The 26,090-nt window shown below is 44.9% G+C and overlaps 1 protein-coding gene across 5 annotated transcripts in view; it reads right to left on the reverse strand.

Moving 5' to 3' along the window:
• The window catches only part of LOC137437619 (choline/ethanolamine transporter flvcr2a), a 34,937-nt gene extending 14,920 nt beyond the window's left edge, over positions 1-20,017 (reverse strand). For 4 of the 5 annotated variants that reach the window (XR_010986557.2, XR_010986558.2, XR_010986559.2 and 1 more), the window contains exons 1-3: positions 19,344-19,980; positions 13,026-13,164; positions 3,212-3,349 (exon numbers count right to left, since the gene is read on the reverse strand). Coding sequence is in view for 2 of the 5 variants with exons in the window: in XM_068132094.2 (XP_067988195.1) it covers positions 3,212-3,349; positions 13,026-13,164; positions 19,344-19,967 (901 nt within the window). In the remaining 3 variants the exon portion in view is untranslated. Of the gene's footprint in view, positions 1-3,211; positions 3,350-13,025; positions 13,165-19,343 lie in introns of all 5 variants that reach the window. The other variant, XM_068132095.2, reaches the window with a different exon arrangement.
• Positions 20,018-26,090: the final 6,073 nt, after the last annotated feature.

Genomic DNA, 26,090 nt, shown 5'->3' on the forward strand with positions numbered 1-26,090 from the left:
ACATCTCAACGGGATTTAGATCCGGGCTTTGACTTGGCCATTCCAGAACCCTCCATTTCTTTCTTTTCAGCCATTCCTTGGTGGATTTACTGGTATGTTTAGGGTCATTGTCATGTTGCAAGGTCCACCTTCGGTTGAGCTTCAACTTTCCGACAGATGGCCTCACATTATCCTCAAGCACCCTCTGGTACAATGAAGAATTCATAGTGGATTCTATGATGGTGAGCTGCCCAGTCCCTGATGCAGCAAAGCTGCCCCAAACCATAATATTTCCACCACCATGCTTTATAGTTGGTATCACGTTCTTGTGGTCAAATGCTGTCTTTGGTTTTCGCCAAACATGTCTTCTACTACTGTGGCCAAATAGCTCTACCTTTGACTCATCTGTCCAGAGCACATTGTTCCAGAAGTGCTGGTCTTTGCCGAGGTGTTCATTGGCAAACTTTAGTCTTGCCCTGATGTTCTTTCTGGACAGCAAAGGTTTCCTCCTGGCACACCTCCCATGTAGATAAAATTTGTGCAGCCTCTTTCTAATGGTAGACTCATGCACTTTGACATCAACAGTGGCAAGAGCTACCTGTAGGTCCCGTGATGACATTCTGGGGTTCTTAGAGACTTCTTTCAGCATCTTGTGGTCTGCTCTCGGGCTGAACTTGCTGGGGCGGCCTGGCCTCAACAAGTTGGCAGTTGTTTGGAATCTTCTCCACTTGTAGATGATCTTCCGGACAGTCGAATGATTGATTTCAAATTGTTTGGAGATCTTTTTAAATCCCTTCCCAGACTCGTAGGCATCTATAACCTTCTTTCTGAAGGCCTCAGAGAGCTCTTTTGATCTAGGCATGGTGATGCCGCACACTTCAACAACAAAAAAAAAACCTTTAGAGGCCATTTTTCCCCGCAAAGCGGGGGTTGGCCTTTTTCGGGCACCGTGGTCGTTGTTTTTTTGTTGGTCCCCTTTTTGAAGCAATGTTTTACGGCCGGATGCCCTTCCTGCCGCCAATCCTGTTTGTCGCCTTTTACGACACACAGGGAATTACCAGTGAACTGGTACTCAATTAGCCGACCTCGGAAGGATGACAGGCTGAGTCAACCCCCCTGACGTTAATTCGGCGATCGACCGGGATTCGAACCCAGGATCCTAGGATCCTAAGCTGGCACCCTAGCCGCTAAGCCAACACCAGGCTATACACTTCAACAACAAAGAGCAAACCAAACGAAATGTCTGAGGTTTAAATAAGACAGGTTCCTCCACGATCCTCTTTAACGATGTTCTAATCATTTGCACCTGAGCTGGTGCACCTGATTCTAATTTTAGGTATTTGAAGTAGTGATAAATGTAGGGGTGCACTTACTTTTTCCACATGTGAAATTTGCATTTATGTTTATTTAAATTATACAATGGACTACAAAATGTAAATGTTTCATGATATTTGTTATATTATATCACCTTTATCTATCAATATTGTTGAAATGAAGATCAAATAGCTGTATGTTGAAATATGTTGAAAAAGTCAAAACTTTACATGGGGTGTACTTACTTTTTCACGTGACTGTATATCAACGGGGATGGTGTAATGTGCAATTATGGTGAAATGTCGAAAAAAATTAAGTATTTCGAGTAAACAAGACTAGATTGGGTTTAAAATAATAAACACACACACACACACACACACACACACGGTCATGGCCCTGGACAATAAAAAAAAGTCCACCGGGACCTTTATCCCATTCCCATAGCCTGAAAATGGGATTTTAAGTTTCATTTGAAGGTGAGCCAGATCGAGTTGGAGGGCTGGTCTCGGTGGAGGAACCGCAAACTGAAAATGGCTGGTATGGTACTGCAGATTAGAGCCGCAGGAATGTGCATGGGGTTCGATGGTCCCACTATTTTTGGAAACTTTCCAGGGCTTCACGGCATGGTCGCGATCGCCGTGGGGCCTCAGGATGTCAAAAGCTGCATTTATTGGATGGTATGTTTGGGTCGCGATTGTAATGGCCGAGCATACTTGGAGAGCATCCTCCCTGCCAATCAGTGGCGACTCCCATAATGGTAATGTTCAAATGTTAAACACTGATTACCAACAATCATTCGCTTCATCTCGAACCCTTCGGTTCAATAACTCAGAGCCTTGTCATGAGACTTCGAGTAAACTTGGTGAGATTTCATCCGATATTTTGTACAAGCTTTTGAACTTCAAGCCTCAGCCTCAGCCTACATTGGCAGGTTGGGTTGTACCCATGCACTACGGTATTAGGAATACTGCTTGATGGGACTGAAGCCCACCGTTATAACCTACATCCAAAGGTGTGCAGGTTCAACCTGATGTTCCTTTAGTTACAATTAACAAGAGAAAAATGACCACAGTGTGGTCACCAGCTGCGACGTGTAGAATCATGAGGATATCCGTTGCAATATGCGCTACCAAATTCGACCAGTCATTAAATTATACGCATGCACTGGCGTCTTTTTGTCTTTCAGTTCTGGTCTTGTCCTTTGTTTTTACGACGCAACATGCTTCATCAACTGATTACATGTAATGTATGGACATGAATGTTATTTCTGTTAATGTTAATGTTAATTCATTAATGTTATTTATTAATGTTAATTCTGGGTGGCAGAGGGATAATTTGAAACGGGCTTGATCGGTAGGGGATTTGAAAGTGGGTGTGGTTCTGTGAAAACAGTGGTGTGGTTCTGTTTGGTGTGGTGTGGTGAAAGTGATTTGAAAGTAAAACAGTTCTTTGAAACGAGATTGATATGAAAACATTCATGTTGTCTTTGTTGCTAAATTTATTCTGGTTTCTTCAAACAAATCGCGATTTTAGTCCGCGATGTTCTTACCTCATACCAACGCACGTCCGAGTGTATGCGCATGCGCTATTCAAAAAGGCACCCCAACAACAAGAACAACAACGCGGTCCTCTCATAGAGCTGCTCGTCGCAGCTAAAAAAAACCATTATAGGGTTCGACATGCAGTTCCAATTCGGCCATGATTGTACTTAAATAACTGGCCACAAGCGAATTTCACTTAATTTCTCCACAAAATCGCAATGGGTTTTCATCGTTTTTAAAATTAAAATAATCCCATAATTCACAGTTCCTTATGTGGAGTTGAAATTTGCTCATTCAGGTAACAACGGAACATGATTCGAGCAAACAAATGTCCTGTGAAGATAGAGGAAAACAAGTTCAAGACGGCCGACACTGACCATAAGTCAAAACAAGGAGGCCGAAAGGTTTGTTCCGGCACATGGAAAGAACACTCCTCCAGTACGAGTACTCCTGCTGATCCGTTTGGAGAACAGCTTGTGCCTGGCTTGGTGGAAGCGATGGAGCATTCTTGAAGGCTATACAGTTCGTACAAGATGACATACAGTATCAATCACCTCACATACACACACACACACACACACATCAATGTTAGTTTAGGCCTACGTTACAATCAAATATGGTGATGCTCATGCAAAATCGATGATGTTTCTAAAGAGTCATGTCAGAACCAAAATTTAAAAAACAACAAGTCAGGAGACGACGATGGTTCACAAGCGAGCAGTATTCAATGACAAAGGTCAAAACCGACATTGAAAATATATAAATAGGAATGTATTATCTGTTATGAGACTAGTGAGCTACACAATACCGAAAATTCGGTTCGATTCCGACAACTTTGAAAATTTGACCTTTGTGACCTTGAAATGTCAAAACGAAGGTTACGGACCTTGAAATGAGATAGAAAATAATGTATAATCAGTTATGAGGATAGTTAGCTACACAATACCAAAAATTCAGTTCGATTCCGACAACTTTGAAAATTTGACCTTGTGACCTTCAACGGTCAAAGGTTGAAGATTCTGAAATTTGTTGGAAAACTTGTATTTCATGATGTATGTGATAATATAAAAACATGTACGATATTTTACCCTATCAGGAAGCGAACAATGTAATAAAACCATCAAAAACCGACTTTTCTAAATTTCGTGACCTTGTGACCTTGACGCGAAAATGAAAAATCGAGCTCCGTGGGGCCGGACACATGACATTGGCCTGACCAAATACCGAAACCCCTGTCAGATTCCACCAAACCCCTCGGAGAAGATGTAGCTCGAAATCGATTACCCCCTAAAACGACACCTTTTTCGGGCGTCGCTCCGCCCACAATTGGCGCAATACGCCCACTCTAGGCAGGACACAACTAGATCATGATATCAACCTCCCACCCAAGTTTCACCAAGATCGGATGATATCATCGGGGTAGTTATGCTGCGGACAGACAGACAGACAGACACACACCCATGACGAATATAGTGGTCACTCTGTTTGATAACTTGTGAACCAAAAAGGGAAGAAAGGATTAACCTGGATTCTTAGATTTCTTCTTCGTAACTGCAGGGGTCGAAATTATCGACGGCATCGACGGCGTGCCCAAGCTATTTGCCGTGCTGCCCCCAAACTTTTCATGATCACTACGGCAGAGAGTTGCAGTGCCCTTTTTCTTCCGTTGCTGCTGTGCCCTTTTTGTCAATAAAGCATAATAATAGAGACCAAAGTATGAATAAAGTAATGATGAAAACAACAAACTGACTTGGTCGGCTTTCGTTTTCTCAGTGCATGTCGGAACATTAGCGTAGTAAGCATATACATTGTCTAGGCTACCTCGTTTCCCGTTCTCTTACTGAATACAGAATGTTGCAGTCCTACTATCGTCCTTGGGTACGGGAAACGAGGTTCAAGGGCATCCCATAATTCCTATTGGCCCCGCCTACGCCCATTCGTCATCCCATACGTCATCCAGCATCATCAATGAAACGCAAAGCATTATGGGCTACTATGAGCGCATAAATTACAGCGTGGCTATTATTTCCGATGTTTGCACACCCACGTCGTTGCCTACCAACCGCGCTGTATTAGCGGGGGTAATACTCATGGTTGGGACGGCCTTCCGATTGCTTCCGTCCCGACTATAGGTATGTTACAATCCCGCAAGGTCAGCGGTGGTGTACACCTGCCGCTGTACCTGTGCGCACGTGTCTACGAGAGGCTGTAGGGATCTCCAAGAAATGCAGGTTTTTCATTGGCTGTCGGAGGGTATTTCCCTCCGTCGAGGTTGCTGCTCTTGCCCTGAAGGCACAACTGGAAACTCCAGGCACTCATGTACAGAAGTTTGAGAGGGAAGTGCAGGAAGCCAACACTGACTCTGACACTGAGGATGGGGACAATCAGACCAAGAGGCTGAAGTACAGGGATCTGGAGCTTTATGGTCCTAGAGTACCATCTGTTGAGGAGTTTCAGGCTGGACCCTTGAAAACTGTAGTTGACAAAGTGATTGATTGTTTGGACAAGAGATTTAACGAGTTCTATGAGAATGAGGTCCTGATCGCGTTTGAGGTGTTTGACCCCAGCAACATGCCAAAGGGCAAGGACACCCTTGCTGCCTATGGCAATGCCAAAGTCACTTACCTTAGCAATCACTTTCAGCAAATCATTGAAAGAAATGGTTGTGATCCAAGTCAAATACAAAGAGAATGGCTGTCCTTGAAGCTTGACATCAGCAGAAATCATGGAGAGGAGTCCAATTTCCTAGGTCTATGGAAGACCATTCTGACAGGAAAGGGCCACAAATACCCTAATATACTTCATCTGGTGCAGATCTGCCTTGTGTGCCCAGTGGCCACATCACATGTAGAGAGGCAGTTCTCAGCAGTGAAGCGTATTCTTGGGGATTGGAGGCTAAAACTGGGGTTGGGTATGCAGGAACACCTTCTGCGCATCAGCACAGAAGGGCCCGACCCCGACGACTTTGATCCTACACGTAGCGTTGCCAGGTGGCATTCTACGAGCGCATTTGGACGTAGGCCTGATACTACACCCCTCTCCCCCAAGGGTGATTGAATTGTAATCATGTATACCTGACTCAAGACTGAGTCAGTATCGAGTAAAGATGATGTCTGATGATGATGATGAAAAAAGTTCAACTCTGTCAAACAAAAGTTAAACTTTGTTACACGGACATGATGACAATGCAGTTCTGACTGAGTTGAGTTGAGTTTTGAGAGAAATCAAATCTGAAACTTATTGAGATTCAAATTCTAAAAATACGTTATTAAAAAGTTTAAGTTGATTTACTTCTTCTGTCAGTAACATTTCCCTGCCTGTTTAAGTTACCGACACACTTTGCCTTTGTGCCCACAAGAATAATTCTAGATTGCCTTGGTGCCCCCCAAACCCAAAAGAAAATGCCTTGGTGCCCCAAAAAATTTGAAGTCATCAAAGGCAAACATTGCTGTGCCCTCCCTACAGAGTAATTCGACCCCTGTAACTGGACACTCAAAAAACAACAAGTGAGCTTTCAGCATGACTTGCACATGAAAATATCAAATATCAATAACTCAATACTCAATAACTCAATAAAAAGTGGATAAGACAATCATCAGGCCGCAGTGGAATTTAAATCCAAAAATATATCACATTTCGTTATTCGTTTCGGCTGTTTTTTTTAACATGGGCAAAGTGAAACAGGCAAACTGTAGCGACTGTAGATAAATGAGGCCTTGCAGGTTGAACTTGGAAGTTTTGATCACCAGATGGCAAGAAAGTGCAAGAGCAGTATCGTTTTGGCCCCGCCCCCTGGATGAGGTGAAATCCCCCAAAAATGCAACTACGGGCACATTTTCAAAATAAACTTGGAATATGGAATCAATATTGAGGGACGCGTGAAATGCGTAACGATTTTTTTGATTTGACCCCCGGTTCAAGCCCCAGTGTGTGTTGACTTGGGGTCACAGGGGTCAAAATTTAAATTCTAAATTTGATATTGGGTCATTCCTGGTGGAAGCTTTTGCCATCTTTCAACTTTGCTTTGGATGGGAAGCTTGAAGATTTACGATGGAGTCACCCAATGAATGCTCTCTTTTCCTACATACAACACCCCCAGAACATCCCAACACAAATTTACAGTTACCTTTTGTTTTACATTCTATTCTTCACCTCCTCTCCCCCTTTTTAGGGGTGAGGTCTAATGGTATCAAGCTTCTGCTCTGCCTTGACCACAATACTCCTCCACTTCCCTCTGCCCTCAGCCAATTCTCACCACGCTTCAACCACCCCAACCTTACTGATATCCCCCCACCCCACCCCCCTCACAGAATCCTCCCATCTCAACTGCAGTCTACCTCTTTTCCTCCTGCATTGCTCCCTCAACCTAGCCACTCTCTCTCTGCCATTCTTTGTTTTACTGTTTTCCAAAAAAGATCTCAACATCTTAATACATTTTAGTACTTCCGGTCTTCATTCGGTCCCTCTAGCTCGTAAGACGTTTCAATTACCTGTCACCTTTGCATTACTGGAGTTCACATAATTTACTCAACATTAATGATCAAGTCAAATTGTTCAGATGGTGATAGGTTTTAGTTAATGGAAGGTGAATGAAGATATTCCAACTTGCTCCGACGAAAGACTCACATTAAACATCAGTGGTAACTTGCTTCCCAAGGTAGTTAGGGAAACTTCATCAACTTTCATTTCAAATATATCGTTCAAACACACACAAACAACTATCCGCACCAAACCTATGCGTGAGCAGCACACACACCAACTCTCATGTAATACACATCTCTGCAGTTCATGTTTATGCATTCCGATGTAGGGCAACACGTGGCAGTGGCAACAGAGAAAGAGATCGAGCATCCAGCAAGATCTGAGAATGAATTATCTATTTGAAAGTACAGCTGCGTGCGGGGATGGACACGGACACGGACACGGACACGCAAAATCTGTGTCCAATTACAATAGCCTCCTCTGTCGTTCAAGGACTGCAATGGATAATGAAAAGGCCGGTAGTTGTCATTCAAGTTCCCAGTCCAGGCTTTCGGTTTATGATAACTGACAGCTCGGGTCTGAGCACGAGTCTGCGAGACGAAATGATAAGCCGGCTGTCCCAAGCACATGCATGCAGTGCTGAATGTTATATCCTACCAAGAATGATTCTCAGCGTGGAAATGTACGCGAGGCCCTGTGCCGCCATTACCTTGCTGATGCTGACTATGTGCCACTACTCGTGTCGGAGATACGGTATGGTTTAATAACCTTTTATTCATTCAAAGCAACTACTGACGAATCTAGAAAGCTCGTCACAACCAGCACCCGTCACCAGTCACGTCACCTCTAACTTTCAGCAATTATATCATTTCTTCACCACAAATTCAGGCAAAATGACCGGCAGGACGGGACGGTTACCCAGTTTTTCATGCTACTCTATATTTTATGACCAAACACGTCAATTATAATTAGATAATTAAGGGTGCAATTATGATGAAAGATCCAGGGATTATTACTTTCCACAAATAACATATCAAACAAATAGTTAGGTAATTAGGTCGTGTTTGCAGTTCGAAGGACGGTGTTTGTAATATGTGAGGCATTCAAAACGTTCTCAGCATGAGATGCACTCATGGTTGGTGGGATAGCCTAGAAGTATTCACTCTCCTCGAGCCTGGGTTTGAATTCCGACCCAACTATAAACTTCCATACTGGTTTTTCACAGTCAGGGAGGGTGAGGCATCACTTTGTGTGTCGTCGATCAGAAGGCCGTCACACCAGAGGACCCATCTGCCAGGGCTGCTTGTTGGTGGACGTTAAAGATCCCACATTGTCTTACCCTGAAGAGTAGGCGAGTAATTTCCGGCATGCTGAACAAATTATAAGTCTTCCACTTCCGGTCGTCCATTAGGTATTTTACTGTGTGTGGGGGTGGCCTGGCAGAGGTTGCAGGTGGTATCAGTTGTATCGTCGAGTCTGTTTGTACAGTACTATAAAAGTTGTGGGTGGTGTTCATACCGGATGCATTGAAGGTGAACATGATCACACCTGGGGAGTAATTTCTCGATGCCGCCGATAGGTGGAGGTTTAATGCCCAGGTTGTTCATTGTGTTTATGGTGATGTGGGTGTCAATGTATTTTTTGTAGATGTCCATGATCGGTGGGGGATGATTTGAAGGACGTCGTTGTCGTGTAGTTTTTCATTGTAGTGGGGTCTGTGGGTGGTTAGACATTAAGTGGCACAGGTGGTTATGGTTAGCACTCGCAAAGGCAAAAGAACTGCGCACCTCTCATGTCCAAGTGATCTTTGATTTTTAACATTTTTGCCTCTGTGTGTCAGTGCTCAATGGGTGCTATTAATGTACAACTTATGATAAGGTGTAGGGCTTCGATTTGTATGGTCTGTAGGATTTTGAGATGTGTGTTTGATAGTCTGGAGTCGAGCCCCTGAAATAACACCAGGTGGGTTGACTCAGTCTGTCATCCTTCCGAGGTCAACAAAATGAGTACCAGCTATTACTGGTAGCAGGGGCACTGCATCAGCGGCACAGCCACACTTCCAGAAATGATTGAACCAGAGGTCACAGGCTGCATACGAAATAACAACAACGATAGGCCAGAGGTCGAGGATGGGCTGGTGTAGATAATGACTGATCTAATGTACTGTTTGTATCTTAGTGATGTTGTTTCTCCGTGGTGTCCGGAGTCGGTGCCTGTGAGTGCCTCAAGTGTGTTTAGCCTCGGGGTGCATGTTTTTTTCATGTTTGTGATGTGATCTGAGAACGACATGGATGTGTTACAACTAATAGCTAGTATTTTTGTTTCTTGTGTGTGTGGAATAGGGATGTCGTCCAGTGGGATGTGTGGTGCAGCGCAATGTTCCTTGGTGTAATTTGTTAAAACTGATCGTTAATTTTGAGGGAGCTACTTTTAGTCTGTTGATGGTGAGCCAGGTTTGTAGGGTGCTGAGGAAGGGTCGAAGTTGTGCTGTGGCGGTGTTCATGTTGCTTATGGATACAGGTAATGGTTACATCGTCCATATACGAGTCTATTTGTATGTGCTCGGGTGGTTGTGCAATGTCGCGCATTAAAAGATTGAAGAGTGTGGGGGAGAGTGCTGAGCCTTGAGTGACTCCATTAGGATAATATCGTGTGTGTGCGTGTGATGTCTTGCCTTTAAAAGTTACGTATGACTGCCTGTGTGATCGGTAGTTGGGAAATCAGCGTTTCGTGTTGTTGTGCATGTTTATGTCGAGCATTTTGCTTATTTAAGGGTTTGGGGATGATGTCAAACATTTTGCTGTAGTGAGAGTAGTGCATTTTGCTGGTTTTCTACTGTTGAAACCAGAGTTTGTAATGAGTGTGGAGTTTGTAAGGAGTGTGGAGTGTGTGGAGTTTGTAAGGAGAGTGGTGGTGGAGTGGTTTGGTCTAAATGAGGGTTTGTGAGTGTAAGTATTCGGAATTTCTGCCACTCTGGAGGGTGTAAAAGTCATGTGCTAGTTCTGTAGGAGGCTGATTGGGTGGGTTATTTGTTTGGTTTAATGAGGGTAATGATTTTGCCTAGTTTCTAAATTTGGGGAATTATTGAGTGTTGGTCGGAGAAGTTGCTTATATTTGTGAGGGCTGATATGCTGTGTGTTCCGAGGTGTCTTAAATGCAAATTGGAGATGTCTGGGCCTGTAGCTTCTGAATTTTTGATGTTTTTGTGATCTCTGTTGTTTGTGTGGGAGTTCAATGACGTGATGGCGTTGTCGAGTTGGCAGCAGAGTTTGTGTCTTGTAATACTCCTTCCCTCTTTTCTGGGTCCTACATGACTTGTGTTTGCATAATGATATATGAGGATGTTAGCTTGTCGTTTGATGTCCATGGTAGTCATGACTGCATGAAGGCACTATGACTGTTGGAGTTATTGATTCTGTACAAGTGTTTGGTATTGTTGAGTAGTTGAGTGTGTGTGGAAAGGAGTGCTGGTTTTGGTGTTTTTCTCATGAATATTTTGGTGTTGATTTCTACATTTAGTGTTTGAATCCTTTCTACTATGTCTGGTGTAGCCTTGTGTTGACTTCGCGGTTAGGGTGCCGGCTTGGGATCCTAGGACCCTGAGTTCAAATCCCGATCGATCGTTGAATTAACGCCAGGGAGGTTCACTCAGCCTGTCATCCTTCCGAGGTCGGCAAAATAGAGTACCAGCTCACTGGTAATTGTGGCACTGCATCAGCGGCACAAACGCGCTTCCAGAAAAATGATGCAACCAGCAGCCACAGGCTGCATACACAACAACAACAACTATGTCTGGTGCTTTGGGTGTTGGTGTGGTGTTTTATAGATTGCGCATTTGATGAGGTGTGCGATTTCTGGTGAGTAGTTGGAGTTGTATTATTTGATATTGCCCTTTTGGAATGTATTTGGTACCTGCGGTTGTGATGATCATATTGAACTGTTTGATGTGGATGTCAATGTTACTGATGTTCGTGTTGAGTTGTAGATCCGATTCGATTTTGGTATTTTTCTGAACTGAATTGATCCCAATCTGAATTGAAGATCTGAATATGGATTCGGATATGATAATTATTTAATTATCAAGTGATTCTTCACCATTGATAATATGGCTAAAACCAACATATAGCAGGATATCTCAAAAAGTTATGGACGGATCTGGACGAAATTTGGTGGACAGGTTGTGTGTGTAACAAGGACTAATCTGTTCGATTTTGGTGAAGATCTGAATGTGGATTCGGATACGAAAATTATTTAATTTGCAAGTGATTCTTCACCATTGAGAGATTGGGCAAAAAGCGATATACAAGAATGAATGAAAATGATTGATCGTTTTGAGGCCATTTTTCCCCGCTAGACCGGAGGTTAGCCTTGCGGGCCCCATGACAATCATGGTTCCCTTTTTGAGGTAGTTTTTTTTTAAGGCCGGATGCCCTTCCTTACGCCAACCTTTAGTCACCTCTTACGATGAGCAGGGATACGGTGTACCTATTCTAAACCGGGGTACACACCGAGATCATTCATCCCAGCAAGCTGGTACTCAATTTGCCGACCTCGGAAGGACGACAGGCTGAGTGAACCTCCCTGGCGTTAATTCAACGATCGATCGGGATTCGAACTCAGTATCCTAGGATCCCAAGCCGGCACCCTAACCGCTAAGCCAACACCAGGCTAAAAAAGAAAAGAAAAGCGATATACAAGATTATATTTTAAAAAGTTATGGACGAGTTATGACTAAACTTGGTGGACGGGTTGGTTTGGTGACAAGAACAAGCCGATTCCATTTTGGTGAAGATCCCAATCGGATTGTAATTGGTGATTGACCCAATCGTACGAGTGGGATACAAAACATCAACTGTTCAGCCTGGCAGAGATATGCGCTCTCCCGAGTGCCGTTCTAGTCGGTGAATGTTTTGTTTGCATTGAAGTCTATAGCCGTGTCCATGGCAAACCTTCTGCTGCTAACTTTGCTGTTGTCAAGTGCAGGCTTCGCGAGCGGATCTGGTTTTCAAAAGGGAATGAAAATCCAGTCTGCACTAAACATTTTGAATTCCAACGTTTTCAAAGTGCCAGATGTTTATTTACCCAGTTAGGGATTTATTAATTTGCCGAGTATAGAGGAATGGAAACACTTACTCAACAATAATAATCCGCATCGGGCTGTCAAAATCTTTGACGTCACGTTTTTCTGGTGTCGCCAATTTCTACCTCTTTCACAATATATTGACCAAGAGCATTACACCTTCACGATGGCTCATCGAGGCATCAACGAGGATTTTCTTTATGTATTAAACCTGCTCAAGAGAATGGAACATCAAAGTGGCAATCAAAGGCACCTGCTCTGCAAGGCCTCCCTCAAAAGGTATTCGAAAGGGGATCGTTTCTTAAGGTTTGCATACAGGTGCAAACATCTTTGTACAGTTACCATGATGATCACAAGTCGTATGAATTACAAGAGATCTGAAAATGTAGAGACATGGATACAAAATATATTGTGGCGTTTCAAAACACTTACGCTTATGATGTTATATGTTTCAAAAAAAAGGGCTTAGGATCTCGCACGTGCAAAAAAAGGAAAAATAAATAAATAAATAAACCTGCCAATAGCTCAGAAAGGAGGGAAGTGGCATTGAGGTAATTAATTAAATGCAAGACACGTTTCTTTGCAAGACCATATAGAAGGTCGTGGTAGCCAGGGCTCCAGTGACTCACTTAGAACGACAAGGAGACACAGCAAGGTGGAGAACACAGCCGTCCCAAGGAACAGCATTCGGATGTTCCAGACTTTCTCTTCCTGGGCACGATGTGAAATCACCAAGGGAGAAACCAGGAAACCCAAGGCAACTCCAAGCTGCGGATGCACAGGCACAATCACCATCAGTCAGGCGGCCACTGCACACTCGGTCGCAGTATGTTATACCATAATAATCACTCAATAATATTCCGAAGGGTCTTGTAGCAATTCATTAGAAGTTTTGGGAAGTTTATTCCTGGGAGAATAATCAACATTGAAATGCAAAAATTAACCTGCATTTTGTTTAAAATTCACACCTAACAATACTTTATTGGTTAAATATGTACGGTAGGTAGTCCTTATTTAGTAAGGGAAACATATGAAAATCTGTTAACTAAATTGTTACCAAAAATATTCTTCACCAATATGTTTGTAAAGGTGTGTAATAACATGTGTTAAAATGTTGAAGGTCATCTCCCGTGGGAAACCCAGAAAAAAAGCTGTTGAATTCGGGTACCGAAAAATTATTTTCGAGAATTTTTATTTTTTTTAATCGGCCCTTAAGTAACTTATGAGGGGTCAAATAAGGGTTTTTCATGATTCTGAGTTGATTGTTAACATTTATATTTCACCACAGACACTCCTTTGTGGAAAAATAATTTCTAAATATATCTCATTTTCTACTTTGCAGGACATGGAGTCTAGCAATATGGATGAAGACGTTACTCCACCTGTGCTCAATTGCTTCATCTGTGCACGCTCGGATACACCAGCTGAAAGGCTCATACAGGCAACTCCAAAGGGATACTCAACTTTATTGAAACAAGCAGAAACTGTCGAAAATGTTACTGTTGTGGAACGTATGAAGGAGGCTCAAAAGGAAGGAAAACTGAGGTACCACCAGAAGTGTAAAAATGATCTGTACAACAACTTTGTTGCAACCACCAAGAAGTCAGCTCAAGCATCAAAGGCAGAGAAAGAGTCATCAAAGTTGAAGAGAAGACGCACTACTTGTGAGTTCAGTTCATCAACTGGCTGCAGTTCTAGAAGATCACAGTCAGTTGACCTCCTGTATAAGGATGTATGCATTCTTTGCAACCAACCAGCCCAGCTCTACAAAAATAATCCAGCACAAGCTAGAAAGAAATACAGAGTGCCAGATAATTTGACTGCAGATACACTGAAGGCAAGCTTGCTGAAGACAGCACGGAGTCGCGGGGATGACTGGGGCACTGAAGTCACTGGACGCCTGGAAGGGATCAACGACTTGGTAGCAGAAGAAACACTGTACCATTTGCGATGCAAACTTATGTTTGCGAGAGGTGACAGTTTGTCCAAGACTGATGAGGAAGGAAAAAGGAAGAGAGGACAGAGGAGTATTGATGAGGAGCGAGAGGCAGTTTTTATTGAATTCTGCGAATGGTTAGACTCAGAATTAGAGCATGGGGTAATGAACATGGACCAAGTCCATGAAAAGCTGCAGGAGTTTGATCAGTCACCAGAGAAGAGCCTTTCTTATTCAAAGCATTGGCTAAAGATAAAACTTCTAGAGAAATACGAAGACACCTTGTATTTCACAACACAGGAAAGAAGGGCAGATGTACTCTGTCTCAAAGATGGCACCGACAATATTCTGCGAGGGCATCATGCTAATCTTGACCATGGAGATGAGAAGACTCAGATCATAAAGACGGCACTCAAGTTCATATCCAATGATATTGCCTTGATTGATTTAGGTCCAAAGTCATACCCCACCACACACAGTATGACTGACATCGATAGTCAGCTGACACTTGTTCCTGCAAGCCTTCAGATGTTCTTGAGACCGATTGTCAAGACAGACGAAAGAGTTGCCGTTTGGGGGCAGAATTTTATTAAGGCCTGTCGACCTCGGTCTGGAGTATTGCCACACCAAATGGGGCTTGCCATACAACTTGATCATAGATTTGGGTCAAAATGGATGCTCAACAAGTTCCACCGGCTGGGATACACTGAGTCTTACATGGAGACACAAAACTACAAATACTGCTTCCTTAATAGTAGGAGTGGAGATGATGTTCCAGATACTTCTGGCACTCTTGACACCATTGTGGAGGAAACCGATGAACAGATCAATGATGAGGTTGCGGTTGATGCTGCGCTTGAGGATCAATCAGTGATGACAGCCAAAGTGCCAGCTTGAAAGTGAATTGTCAAGTAATGATCAGGTGGTCTTTATGGAGGTTGGGGAAACAAACAATGCAGTCACTCACTTTGTTGGAGACAATATAGATTTAAACATTGTCTCTATTCACGGAAACACTCCCTTTCACTCAATGGGTTGGATCGAAGTCACCTCTCCGGCACCACCTTTGCCAGATCCACAGACAACAGCAGCTTTCCCCCGGGTGAAGTTGAAGGCACTCGACAAAGCTAAGATCCTGAGAGGAACTGAAGTAAAGATTATTCCATTTACGAACAGGAAACAGATAGGAACGAACGCGATCATGTTTCTCCCCCTCGCTGAGCTTTCCTCCTCCCTGGCTCATGATCAGCCACTCCTCACTCCAGGTGACACACTCTGGGCAGCGGGATGGGTGATCAAAGCCAACGATCCTGAGTTCCCACACTCCAACTGGAATGGCTGGATGAAGAGAATCCATGCTAATGATGCAAAGCAGAGCACACAGATCGAGTTCCTCCCAGTTATTGAAGGAGACCCTAATGACCTCAACACCATCTTCACCACTCTGAAAGAGTGCATACGGCGCGCTGGGGTCGCTATAGTGACCTTTGATCTTCCGATTTGGCTGAAGGCTGTGAATATAATAAAGCAGGCAAATCTACCCGTCATTCCAAGGTTGGGTGGTTTTCACCTGCTGAAGTCTTATCTTGGATCAATGGGTAACATCATGGAAGATTCTGGACTACTAGATGTGATCCAGTTGATCTATCCTGGAAGTACGACAGCCAACCACATCATGGATGGAGGATGTTTTGACAAGGCAATCCGTGTTCACCTCCTCATCGATGCAGCCATCGATCAACATTGGGTGAAATTCGGTACAACATGTTCTCAAGGAAGGCAGCGGCAGGAGTGATCAAACCAGAGACTCTACCTCCAACAGAGGGTGCAGCTGCACAACATTCACTCCGTGCCTACCTGCAGACCCGGGACTGGATCCTTCTACAGAGCATGTCTCTGAACCCCAGTGACTATGGATGGACAATAGGTGTGCATGGGTATGAGCCAGTTCCAACACTGGACCCCACGGCTCCTGAGGAGCTATTGCAGTTCACGAGCTGTAATTGTCATGGAGATTGCAGCAACCGGCGATGCGGCTGCAAGAAGAATGGGGTCACGTGCATCTCGGCCTGTGGAGTCTGTAATGGCATTACATGCAGAAACTGCAGTCATGATGTTGTTGAGTCTGAAGAAGACATAGACAATGACTGTTGAAACTTCTGACATTGTGAATGAGAAATAACTCTTGAGTATTATATATGTATGTGAAATAAAAGCTACTTTGTGTGTAAATGTAAAAGTGAAAATATAAATGTTAACAATCAACTCAGAATCATGAAAAACCCTTATTTGACCTCTCATAAGTTACTTAAGGGCCGATTAAAAAAAATAAAACTTCTCGAAAATAATTTTTCGGTACCCGAATTCAACAGCTTTTTTTCTGGGTTTCCCACGGGAGTTGAACTTCAACATTTTAACACATGTTATTACACACCTTTACAAACATATTGGTGAAGAAATTTTTTGGTAACAATTTAGTTAACAGATTTGTGAAATATCTCATAAAATGCCCTTACTAATTGTACAATTGTCGAATGGAAATTCTCCGAGGTGTACAACCGTAATAGTATTAAAAGTACATTTCTAACATTGTGGTGAATTTCATGATTGAAGCTTTGAAAGCACAATCGGACCAGTAGTCACACCTGGTACGAGACGAGGATGGCTTATACTCGGTGCGTGCACGACACGACAGGTGTTCAAAAAGTTATCGGAACATGATACTTACTCAAGAAACACTAGATTTTCCCCGTAACATAATTTGGATTGATAAATAAACCACCTCGGTGTCTCTTATTGGGCTATTCACATACAGTAGTCTCTCATTCTGAGAATTTTGAATACACCCACGTAGGTCATGGGAGATGAACGTGAATTGCAGGCAGACCTGTCATACATGACAGATTGTATGTATGTATATACATATTTTTTTGGATACATAGTTGAGACTCGTGGAAGAGCTCGTACTAGTAGTCTGAACGAATAAGGACAAAAGTAACAGCAGAGAGAGGGGGGAAACACCCACAGCACGGTTGAAGCTGAGACAGAACCCAGACAAACAATGGGTGTAGGGAGGAATGGGGGCTGGAGAAGATGCATAGGGTGGATAATATGGATACAGAAGGGAATGCTCAAGATGTTTTTCCAGGAAAATGTAAATTTGGAAGGAGGAGGGATTGGGATTAGCAATGTTAGAAAAAAGAATCATGGTTTTGGATTGGGGACGATCTGAGATGGTGGTGAAAAGCTCTTTTGAAGACCTGGAAGGGAGGATGAGATCGAAGAGAATGAGGAAGTTGGTTCCACAGGTGGAGAAAAAAAAATGAACAAATGAGTGGAGGTGAGCAGTGATCAGAGATTTTGGGAGTTTCACCAGAAGGGGATTGATGGTGGACTGTGTGTGCACCGCAGAAACTTGGGTGGGGGTTGAAGGGGAAGACAAAGCACTGAAAGAGCAGAGGGTACAAGACAAGAAAGGAGGCAGTAGAAGACAGAGACCACCAACCTGTCTGTGATGGCGAAGTGATAGGCCCATATACTCAGCTTCATTACAGCAGATTCCAATAATCTTAAAGGCCTTGGTTTCCACGGCATCAAGCTGAGCAAAAGGGGAGCCAGCCCAGAGGGGAGAGCAGTACTGCATCAATCTGCAGAAGGTGGATAGGAGTTCAGGTGTGCCAAGGAAGGACTTTGTACGACGGAGGATGCCCAGTTGGCGGCTGCCTTTGGAGGCCAACTTTGACTCGTGGTTTGCCCAATAAAGGTCATGGAGTTCGAGTGACTGAACTTCCTAAATAGGTTTGTTAAGAAAGTAGATGGGGGAGAGGTGTGGGGGGGTTGCCAAAAAGTCCTTTCGGAAAGAGATAGCGAGTGTGAGATTTGTCAGAATTGAAAGACATATTTGAAGTATTTGAACAGCTTGTGATTTTTCCAAGGCCTGAAGAGGTGTACCTGTTTGAAGGATGAGGGATGTCGAGAAAGAGGGTGAAATCATCAGCCAATAGACAAAGGTGATTTTCCAGAGTCATAGAGATTGTTGATGAAGATTAGGAATAGGTTGGGAGGGTGAGGTAGGGGGAGAGGGTAGGCAAAACACTGCCTTGGGGAACTCCAGCCTTGACAGGGAAAGGAGATTAAGGAATCTCGTTGAGTGCCACATGTTGGCTATGAGTGGAGGAAGTCAGTTAGCCATGTGTGGCGTTGGCCTTGAATGCCATGGGCAGAGAGTTTGGAGAGTAAGGTGGAGTGCTAAATGTATCGGAAGCTCGAGATATGTCGAGAGAGATGTCCCTGATCTCAGTTCTGACTATAAGGGGCTCAATCCATTGTTGAGTGAGTTGAAGCAGCATGTCCCAGGTAGTGTGACCAGGTCTGAATCCATATTGATGATCTGAAATGAGCTTGTTGGAGAAAAGGAAGGATTTCATATCAACTGCGATGATGGATTCCATGACTTTGCTGATGATTGGAAGGAAGCCAATTCGTCAGTAGAGGAGGTGATCAGTTTTTGCACCTTCTTATTTAAAGTAATGATGTTGGCAGAATTCCAAGCTTATGAAAGATGACCTAGCACAAATGGCAGGGTGGAAAGGGGAGAATGAGGATGTGCAAGAGCAGCAGAGCAGGTTTTTAGGACACGTGAGCTGATGCTGTCCGGTCAAGTTGCAGAGTTAGAGTCCAGCGTTGAAAGAACCTTCTCCTCACTTTTTTGGGCAAGTCACAAACTGGTCGGCCAGGATTGACGTCCGACCGAAGATGATTTTGGCACGAATTTATCATTTATTCGGGGTGTCGGAGATAACTCACCTACTCTTGGGAAAGACACCATGCGGTCTTTAAACCCACCAATACCAGCAGACGGGACATCGGGTTTAACGTCCATCCGAGGGACGGTCGACGACTCACAGGTGAGTATGCCAAATGAGAACAATTTTATGGGGACCAAAGGGTACTACATGGTACACAAGGTGACAGGTAGTCGGTAGTCAGAAGACCTAAGGCTAAGGTTCACCTGGTTCCCAAAAACGCCGATGGAACAGGCAGTGGACACCTCTCGTGGACCGAACCACAGCGAAGCGAGGCGAGACGGTATACCCAGAATGAAGACCTGGGCCACGGCGGACACCGTCTGCCCAATGAGCGTCACCGCGAAACCCCTAGAGTCGGGAAGCACGCTCCCCACTTTGATCCAGGCTCCCAGACAATTGAGCAGCGAGCCGAGCACGGCGATCAGACGAAGACCTCGCGTGTCCAGGAGCCAGGTAACGGGAAGGATGAGCGGAATGTACGCCACCATGTACACCATGGAGAGCCAGTCGATGGTCGTCGGCGAGACCTTGTAGAATTCGGCGAACACGTTGCTCACGATGCCGTACTCGATCCACTGGAAGGCGTTTGCGAGCGAGTACAAGCTGAAGACCACGAGGATGACCCAGCGGCGCGAGTACAAGCGCGTACCGGTACCGCCAACGCTGGAAGCCTGATCGGTTCCATTCGGCTCCGCTTTGGGGGATCCGGGAATCATCGGGGATTTGGTATCCTCCTCAAGGCGTCTCGATTCGACGCCGTCCCCCGGCAAGGTGCGGGACAAGGAGGAGGTACGGGATGCGTATCCCTCGAGCTCCCCCATCGCCATTCAAAACGTGCCGCTTTTAACGGGACCAAGGAACCAATGTCATCATGAACAGCCCTCCTCCGGAAACCGAAACCACGCCCCGCCCTTTTGTCACCGCAACCACGCCCTGCCTCGCGGTCAACGCAAACACGCCCCGCCTCCCGGAAACCGAAACCACGCCCCGCCCTTTTGTCACCGCAACCACGCCCTGCCTCCCGGAAACCGAAACCACGCCCCGCCCTTTTGTCACCGCAACCACGCCCTGCCTCGCGGTCAACGCAAACACGCCCCGCCTCCCGAAAACCGAAACCACGCCCCGCCTCCCGAAAACGTAAACCACGCCCCTCCTCCAGGCATGCGTTGTGCGTTTCCTCTCAATTCTCATCCGCTCGTCCGCAACAAGTTTGTGACGAAACTGCGAGTGACCCGTCGATTAATCCTTATAAAATGAATAAATAGATTCATCAAATTGGCGGAAATATAAACAAAGCACATTTTTATGAGGTTGAAGTTATGAACATTCGGTCGCCGACCATTGTCTTCTTGATGAGTATAAAAGTCCTTGTAGCCACAGGACTGACACGTGATGTCTTGAACACGATCATTACTGTACATATATATTTAAATTTTTCATTGTACGAGGACGAAGCTATAATTAAGATTATTCGAAACATTATTTCAATCCATCCGAGCATTGGCAACGTTTTATTTCAGGCTAAAAATTTTTTTCCCCAACATTAAAAATTATATCATTGTTGTTCATATTTGAATCATAAATGGCGGGCGCACGGGCTCCGTGACGTCACGCTACCCACGTGTACACACTGTACGCCTTGAAGGCACGTGGCATGTTTACCCTCGGGATCAAATTTAGGAACTCGAATAATACACGAACCGTCACGTGTCGAATGTACTCAAGTTCGACATATACTCCACTTAGGTTTAACATTAATAGGGGCAGAAAAAAGATAGTGTTAACATGTTAAATGTCTTGTTATAGAAACATGAGAACATTCATGACAATATTAGTTATTACACAATGGAATGATAATTGTAGGCTACACTTACGAGGGATGTACAAATAATTTAAACGCTCATGTCAGTCACATCGTTATATTTCGTTTTGTGACATCTTGACATCATTCCAATACCATACCTCACCTCCTCCCTCCTTCCTCCTCCTTCCTTCCTCCTCCCTCCTTCCTCCTCCTTCCTTCCTCCTCCCTCCTCCCCTCCTCCCTCCTCCCCTCCTCCCTCCTCTTCTCCTCCCCATCCTCCCCCATCTCCCCACCTGCTTCTGCTTTAAAACGAACTGCCCTGCCCCGCTAATCAGCATGTGACGTCACCATACTTGCGATCCGCCATGTTGGATTACCAGGGAGAGCAAACTAAACGAAACCACGTGATTGTATCATCGTTTCTACTTTTGTTGAAACTAGCAGAGGGAGCACAGGGTTCCACGGAAAACCCTCCCTTTGTTTGGGCAGTGTATAGGCAGTCTATGTTTACTGCTAACACCTCAGTGTTAATTTATAGTCATCCGCACACTCTTTGCAAAAATAATGTTATGAAATTGTTTTATGTTCCCAGAGATCAGAGGTTGAAGGGAAAAAAAATGATGAATTGCAAAATGAAAGTGTCAATGATGGTTAATGAAAGCCACAATCAGGAAACAAATGTTGTTCTCTACATATTATTATAATAGAGCAAACGTATATAGTTATGTATGTTTGCATGTGACGAAAACATCTTCTTCTTCATCAAATAAAATTACCACCCTCTTATTTAACCCTCTTAATTGCGTTAAGACTACTGAGACCCCTCAGACCTTTCACGACCCTTTAATTCCCTGAAGACTCTTCAGACCACCAAGACCCCTGCAGACCCCAAAGACCCAAAATAACCATCATGGCCCTGAGGCTCAAAAAAACACCCCGAAGACTCAAATCACACCAAAGATCTAAATCACACCAAAGACCCAAAACACCCCGAAGACCCAAAACACCCCAAAGACCCAAAACACCCCAAAGACCCAAAACACCCCAAAGACCCAAAAGACCCCGAAGACCACTGAAGACCCAAAACCCCCAAATACCCCTGAAGACCCAAAACACCCCGAAGACCCAAAACACCCCAAAGACCCAAAACACCCCGAAGACCCAAAAGACCCCAAAGACCACTGAAGACCCAAAACACCCCAAATACCCCTGAAGACCCAAAACACCCCAAAGACCCAAAACACCCCGAAGACCAAAAACACCCTGCAGACCCTGAAGACCAAAAAGACCCTGAAGACCAAAAATACCCCGAAGACCCAAAAGACACCGAAGACCCTTAAGACCGAAAAGCTGTGCTGTCTTTCCCTCGTGGTCCCCCTGTGCTGTCTTTCCCTCGTGGTCCCCCTGTGCTGTCTTTCCCTCGTGGTCCCCCTGTGCTGTCTTTCCCTCGCGGTTGTCAGCTCTTTCACGAGCCTCGATTCAGTATACAAAAAAAAAAAAAACCTCTGAAGACACCAAAGACCCAAAAGACCCTGAAGACCCAAAACACCCCAAAGACCACTGGCGTCACTAGGGGGAAGCGGGGGGTGCGGACCGCACCGGGTGACATTATCAGAGGGGGTGACACCAAATTTTTGCAGTGTTTCAGCCATGGCTGGTGAGAGAGGTACCCATACCCAGCCAACTGGCATGGTGACAATTGAAATCACCACATATGAGGAAGAGAGAGTTGGGATGGGTAGATAGAAGTTGGTCCATATTATCAGACAGCGAGATGTAGATGGAGTCATCACTGTTTGGTGGACGGTACAACACACATATGAACAAAATGTGGCAGCGAAGGGGAAGCCGTAGCCAAAGGTATTCCTGGGGGTGAGGTGGAGAGAGTGCAGTGCAGGGCGAGTGAGGAAGAAAGTTTTTTTTATAAAGATAGCAACCCCACCTCCAGGAGGAGGCTCAGGTCTATCATACCGGAGGAGGGAGTAACCTGGGAGAGATACCAAGGAATCAGAGACATCATGAAGGAGGAAAGTTTCTGTTAAGCAGATCACGTCTGGTTTGTCAGAAGCAACCTGTATGGAGAGATCAGACAAGTTTGAGCGAAGGCCCCGGATGTTTGAGGTCCATACCGTTAATGAAGAGGAAGGGGGAGCATCGGATACAGACCAGGGGGGGGGGGGAGGGGTAGGGTAAGATGTTAAAGAGGAGGAAGTGGTAGGGAGAGCTGTTGAAGGTGTGTCAGAGATTTCAGAATAGCTTGGAGAAAGGGAAGAATGGGGCGGCCAAAAGGTTTGATGTTGATTGGGTGAGGCACAGTGAGGTGTTATTTGAGGAGGGGCAGAGCGAGGCAGAAGGTTGGGGGAGATGAAGGTGAAAGTTGGAAGGGGGAAGAAGCGGGGAGGACGCTTTGAGGAGGAGGGGTGAGAGTGGAGTCTAGGAGGGGAGGAGCGAGGGAGAGTCTCGGAGGGGAGGGGTGTGGGGGGAGTTTAGGAGGGAAGGGGCAAGGGGGGAGATTTGAAAGGGATGGGTGATGGGGAAGATTTGGAGGGGAGGGGCAAGGGGGTAGATTTGGAGGGGAGGGGTGATGGGGAAGTTTAGGAGGGAAGGGGTGATGGGGAAGATTTGGAGGGGAGGGGCAAGGGGGAAGATTTGAAAGGGATGCGTGATGGGGAAGATTTGGAGGGGGGGGGGCAAGGGGGAATATTTGAAAGAGATGGGTGATGGGGAAGATTTGGAGGGAAGGAGCAAGGGGGAATATTTGAAAGAGATGGGTGATGGGGAAGTTTAGGAGGGAAGGGGTGATGGGGAAGATTTGGAGGGGAGGGGCAAGGGGGCAGATTTGAAACGGATGCGTGATGGGGAAGATTTGGAGGGGAGGAGCAAGGGGGAATATTTGAAAGAGATGGGTGATGGGGAAGATTTGGAGGGAAGGAGCAAGGGGGAATATTTGAAAGAGATGGGTGATTGGGGAAGTTTAGGAGGGAAGGGGTGATGGGGAAGATTTGGAGGGGAGGGGCAAGGGGGAAGATTTGAAAGGGATGCGTGATGGGGAAGATTTGGAGGGGAGGAGCAAGGGGGAATATTTGAAAGAGATGGGTGATGGGGAAGATTTGGAGGGGAGGGGCAAGGGAGTAGATTTGGAGGGGATGGGTGATGGGGAAGTTTTGGAGGGAAGGGGTGATGGGGAAGATTTGGAGGGGAGGGGTGAGATTGGATTTTAGAAAGTGTACGATTAATGGGAAACGAACATTTATTGCAAAATGAGTTTATTGTGACCTTAGAGTCAAAAATACGTTTGAGGATGCTGAAGGAGAGGTGGAGTGCAGGAGAGTTTCGGGAATGTAGAAAAGAGGAACTGTAAGAGATGGAATTTTTTTTGGGAATGAATACATTTGGTGAGCAAGTCGAAAGCATCCTTTTATAGAAGAAGAAGAAAAAGGTGTTATAATATACGACAGAATACAGTTCTTCAGGGGAAAGTTTAAACATTTTTAAATTGAGCAGTGAAAACTATCTGGGGAAATGGAAAATGGAAATGGGGGTGAAACACGTGATCGAAGAATGAACGAACAAATAAGAACAACGAATAAACGAATAAGAACAGAGAAGGATAAAAAAAAAATGTTTTTTTTTGAGTTGAGATTTTAAACAAGGAAGTATGGGGTGAAAGACTGGGACAAAAACAGAGAACGAAAGTAATTGGAGCACAATCGACGGACCGCTGAGAGAAAAACAAAGCCTCAAGGTAGGACACGGTAGCCTACAAGGCCTCAAAAGACGCGACACGAATTAACCGACGATTTTCTATACAGGTATGAAAAATTAACACAGAGAATCTTACTAAAGACACACTATAGGTACACGCACCGAAAGATAGATACAGTTTCGACAAAAACACAATTGTGAACAATTACTTAACTTCGAAAGCGTGAGAGCGTGGACAGCTTCGAAAAGATGTGACCTCGCCGACAAAGATCTCGCAAGATCTGATTACTATGTAATTATCTATGTCTGTGCCAATTTTGATGCTTTTTTATTTATTTATCAAAAAATGAACAATTGGTTTGCTAATCCGCTGGACTACAACAATTAACCATTCTCCAAGCCTCAGCGAAGGGATCCATGATCCATGATCCATCAGGTGGTGCTTCATGGTCGTGGTGCATATCCCTTGTGATCCCAATGGCTTCTGTGATCTCTTCGTTTGACATCGTTCTTCTCTTGCATCCCCTTCCACAGCCCAGCGAGAACATGAGTCTGCTTCTGGTCCTGTTAAGTGACCTCCAGTGCCGGAACTTCTGTAGTTACGGTCCACCTGCGTCACAGGACGATGGAGACATCTGCGTGGGAGAGCAGGAAGGGCTGTTGCTCAGGCAAGGATCTTCTGCCAGCTAATTATGGCTTTCATTCCTATTGTTTGAGGGTTAGGGTTAGTCTCATGCATCTCGTAGTTGACCCACGATGATGACTGACAACTCCGTTACAATTTATTTGAAGAATTGTGAAATCACAATACTTCCGGTTGAAAATCACATTCAAAAGGTAACACCTTTTCTTTAGCCCCTGTGACCCCATTCAACTTGGAATAGGTTGACCTCGCTTTTTGGGGAAGTTTAGATCTTCGGAAGCACGCTCATAACGGCCTAATGAGGTCGAGTTACAAAGTTTAGCTTTACACACATTCCAGATGTGCACCATTGTGGACAGTGTCATGACGTCATGTATACCACCTCGTTGGCAGGTGGAAAACCAAGCTGCGAGTGTAGCAGGCCCGAGAACGCATAAGCCGGGACGTGCCATCCATCGAGGCCTTGTTACCCGAGTCCGTGCAGGTTCGAGACGCGTTTGGTGTCGCCATGCCGGTCTACGCCTGGGTGAACCAGAACCTCACAAGGCAAGCAGCAATGGACACATTTCATCCTATTGAATGGGACCTTTTTACAGTGGGATTGTGGATTGGAGTCATGGTGGCGTTGGTGATTGTTGGTGGTTAAGTGGCAGTGGTGGTCCCATTCAAATTTCATCCTATTGAATGGGACCACCACTGCCCAATAATTGGAGTAATGGTGGCGTCGGTTTCAAAATGACTTCGGATTCTCAGCGACCAACGCGATGGTAAAGAAAATAGAACTTCCGTGGCAATTGC

Source organism: Myxine glutinosa, chromosome 12, assembly GCF_964187855.1.
Source record: "Myxine glutinosa chromosome 12, kmMyxGlut1.1, whole genome shotgun sequence".
In the NCBI taxonomy this organism is placed as follows: domain Eukaryota; kingdom Metazoa; phylum Chordata; class Myxini; order Myxiniformes; family Myxinidae; genus Myxine; species Myxine glutinosa.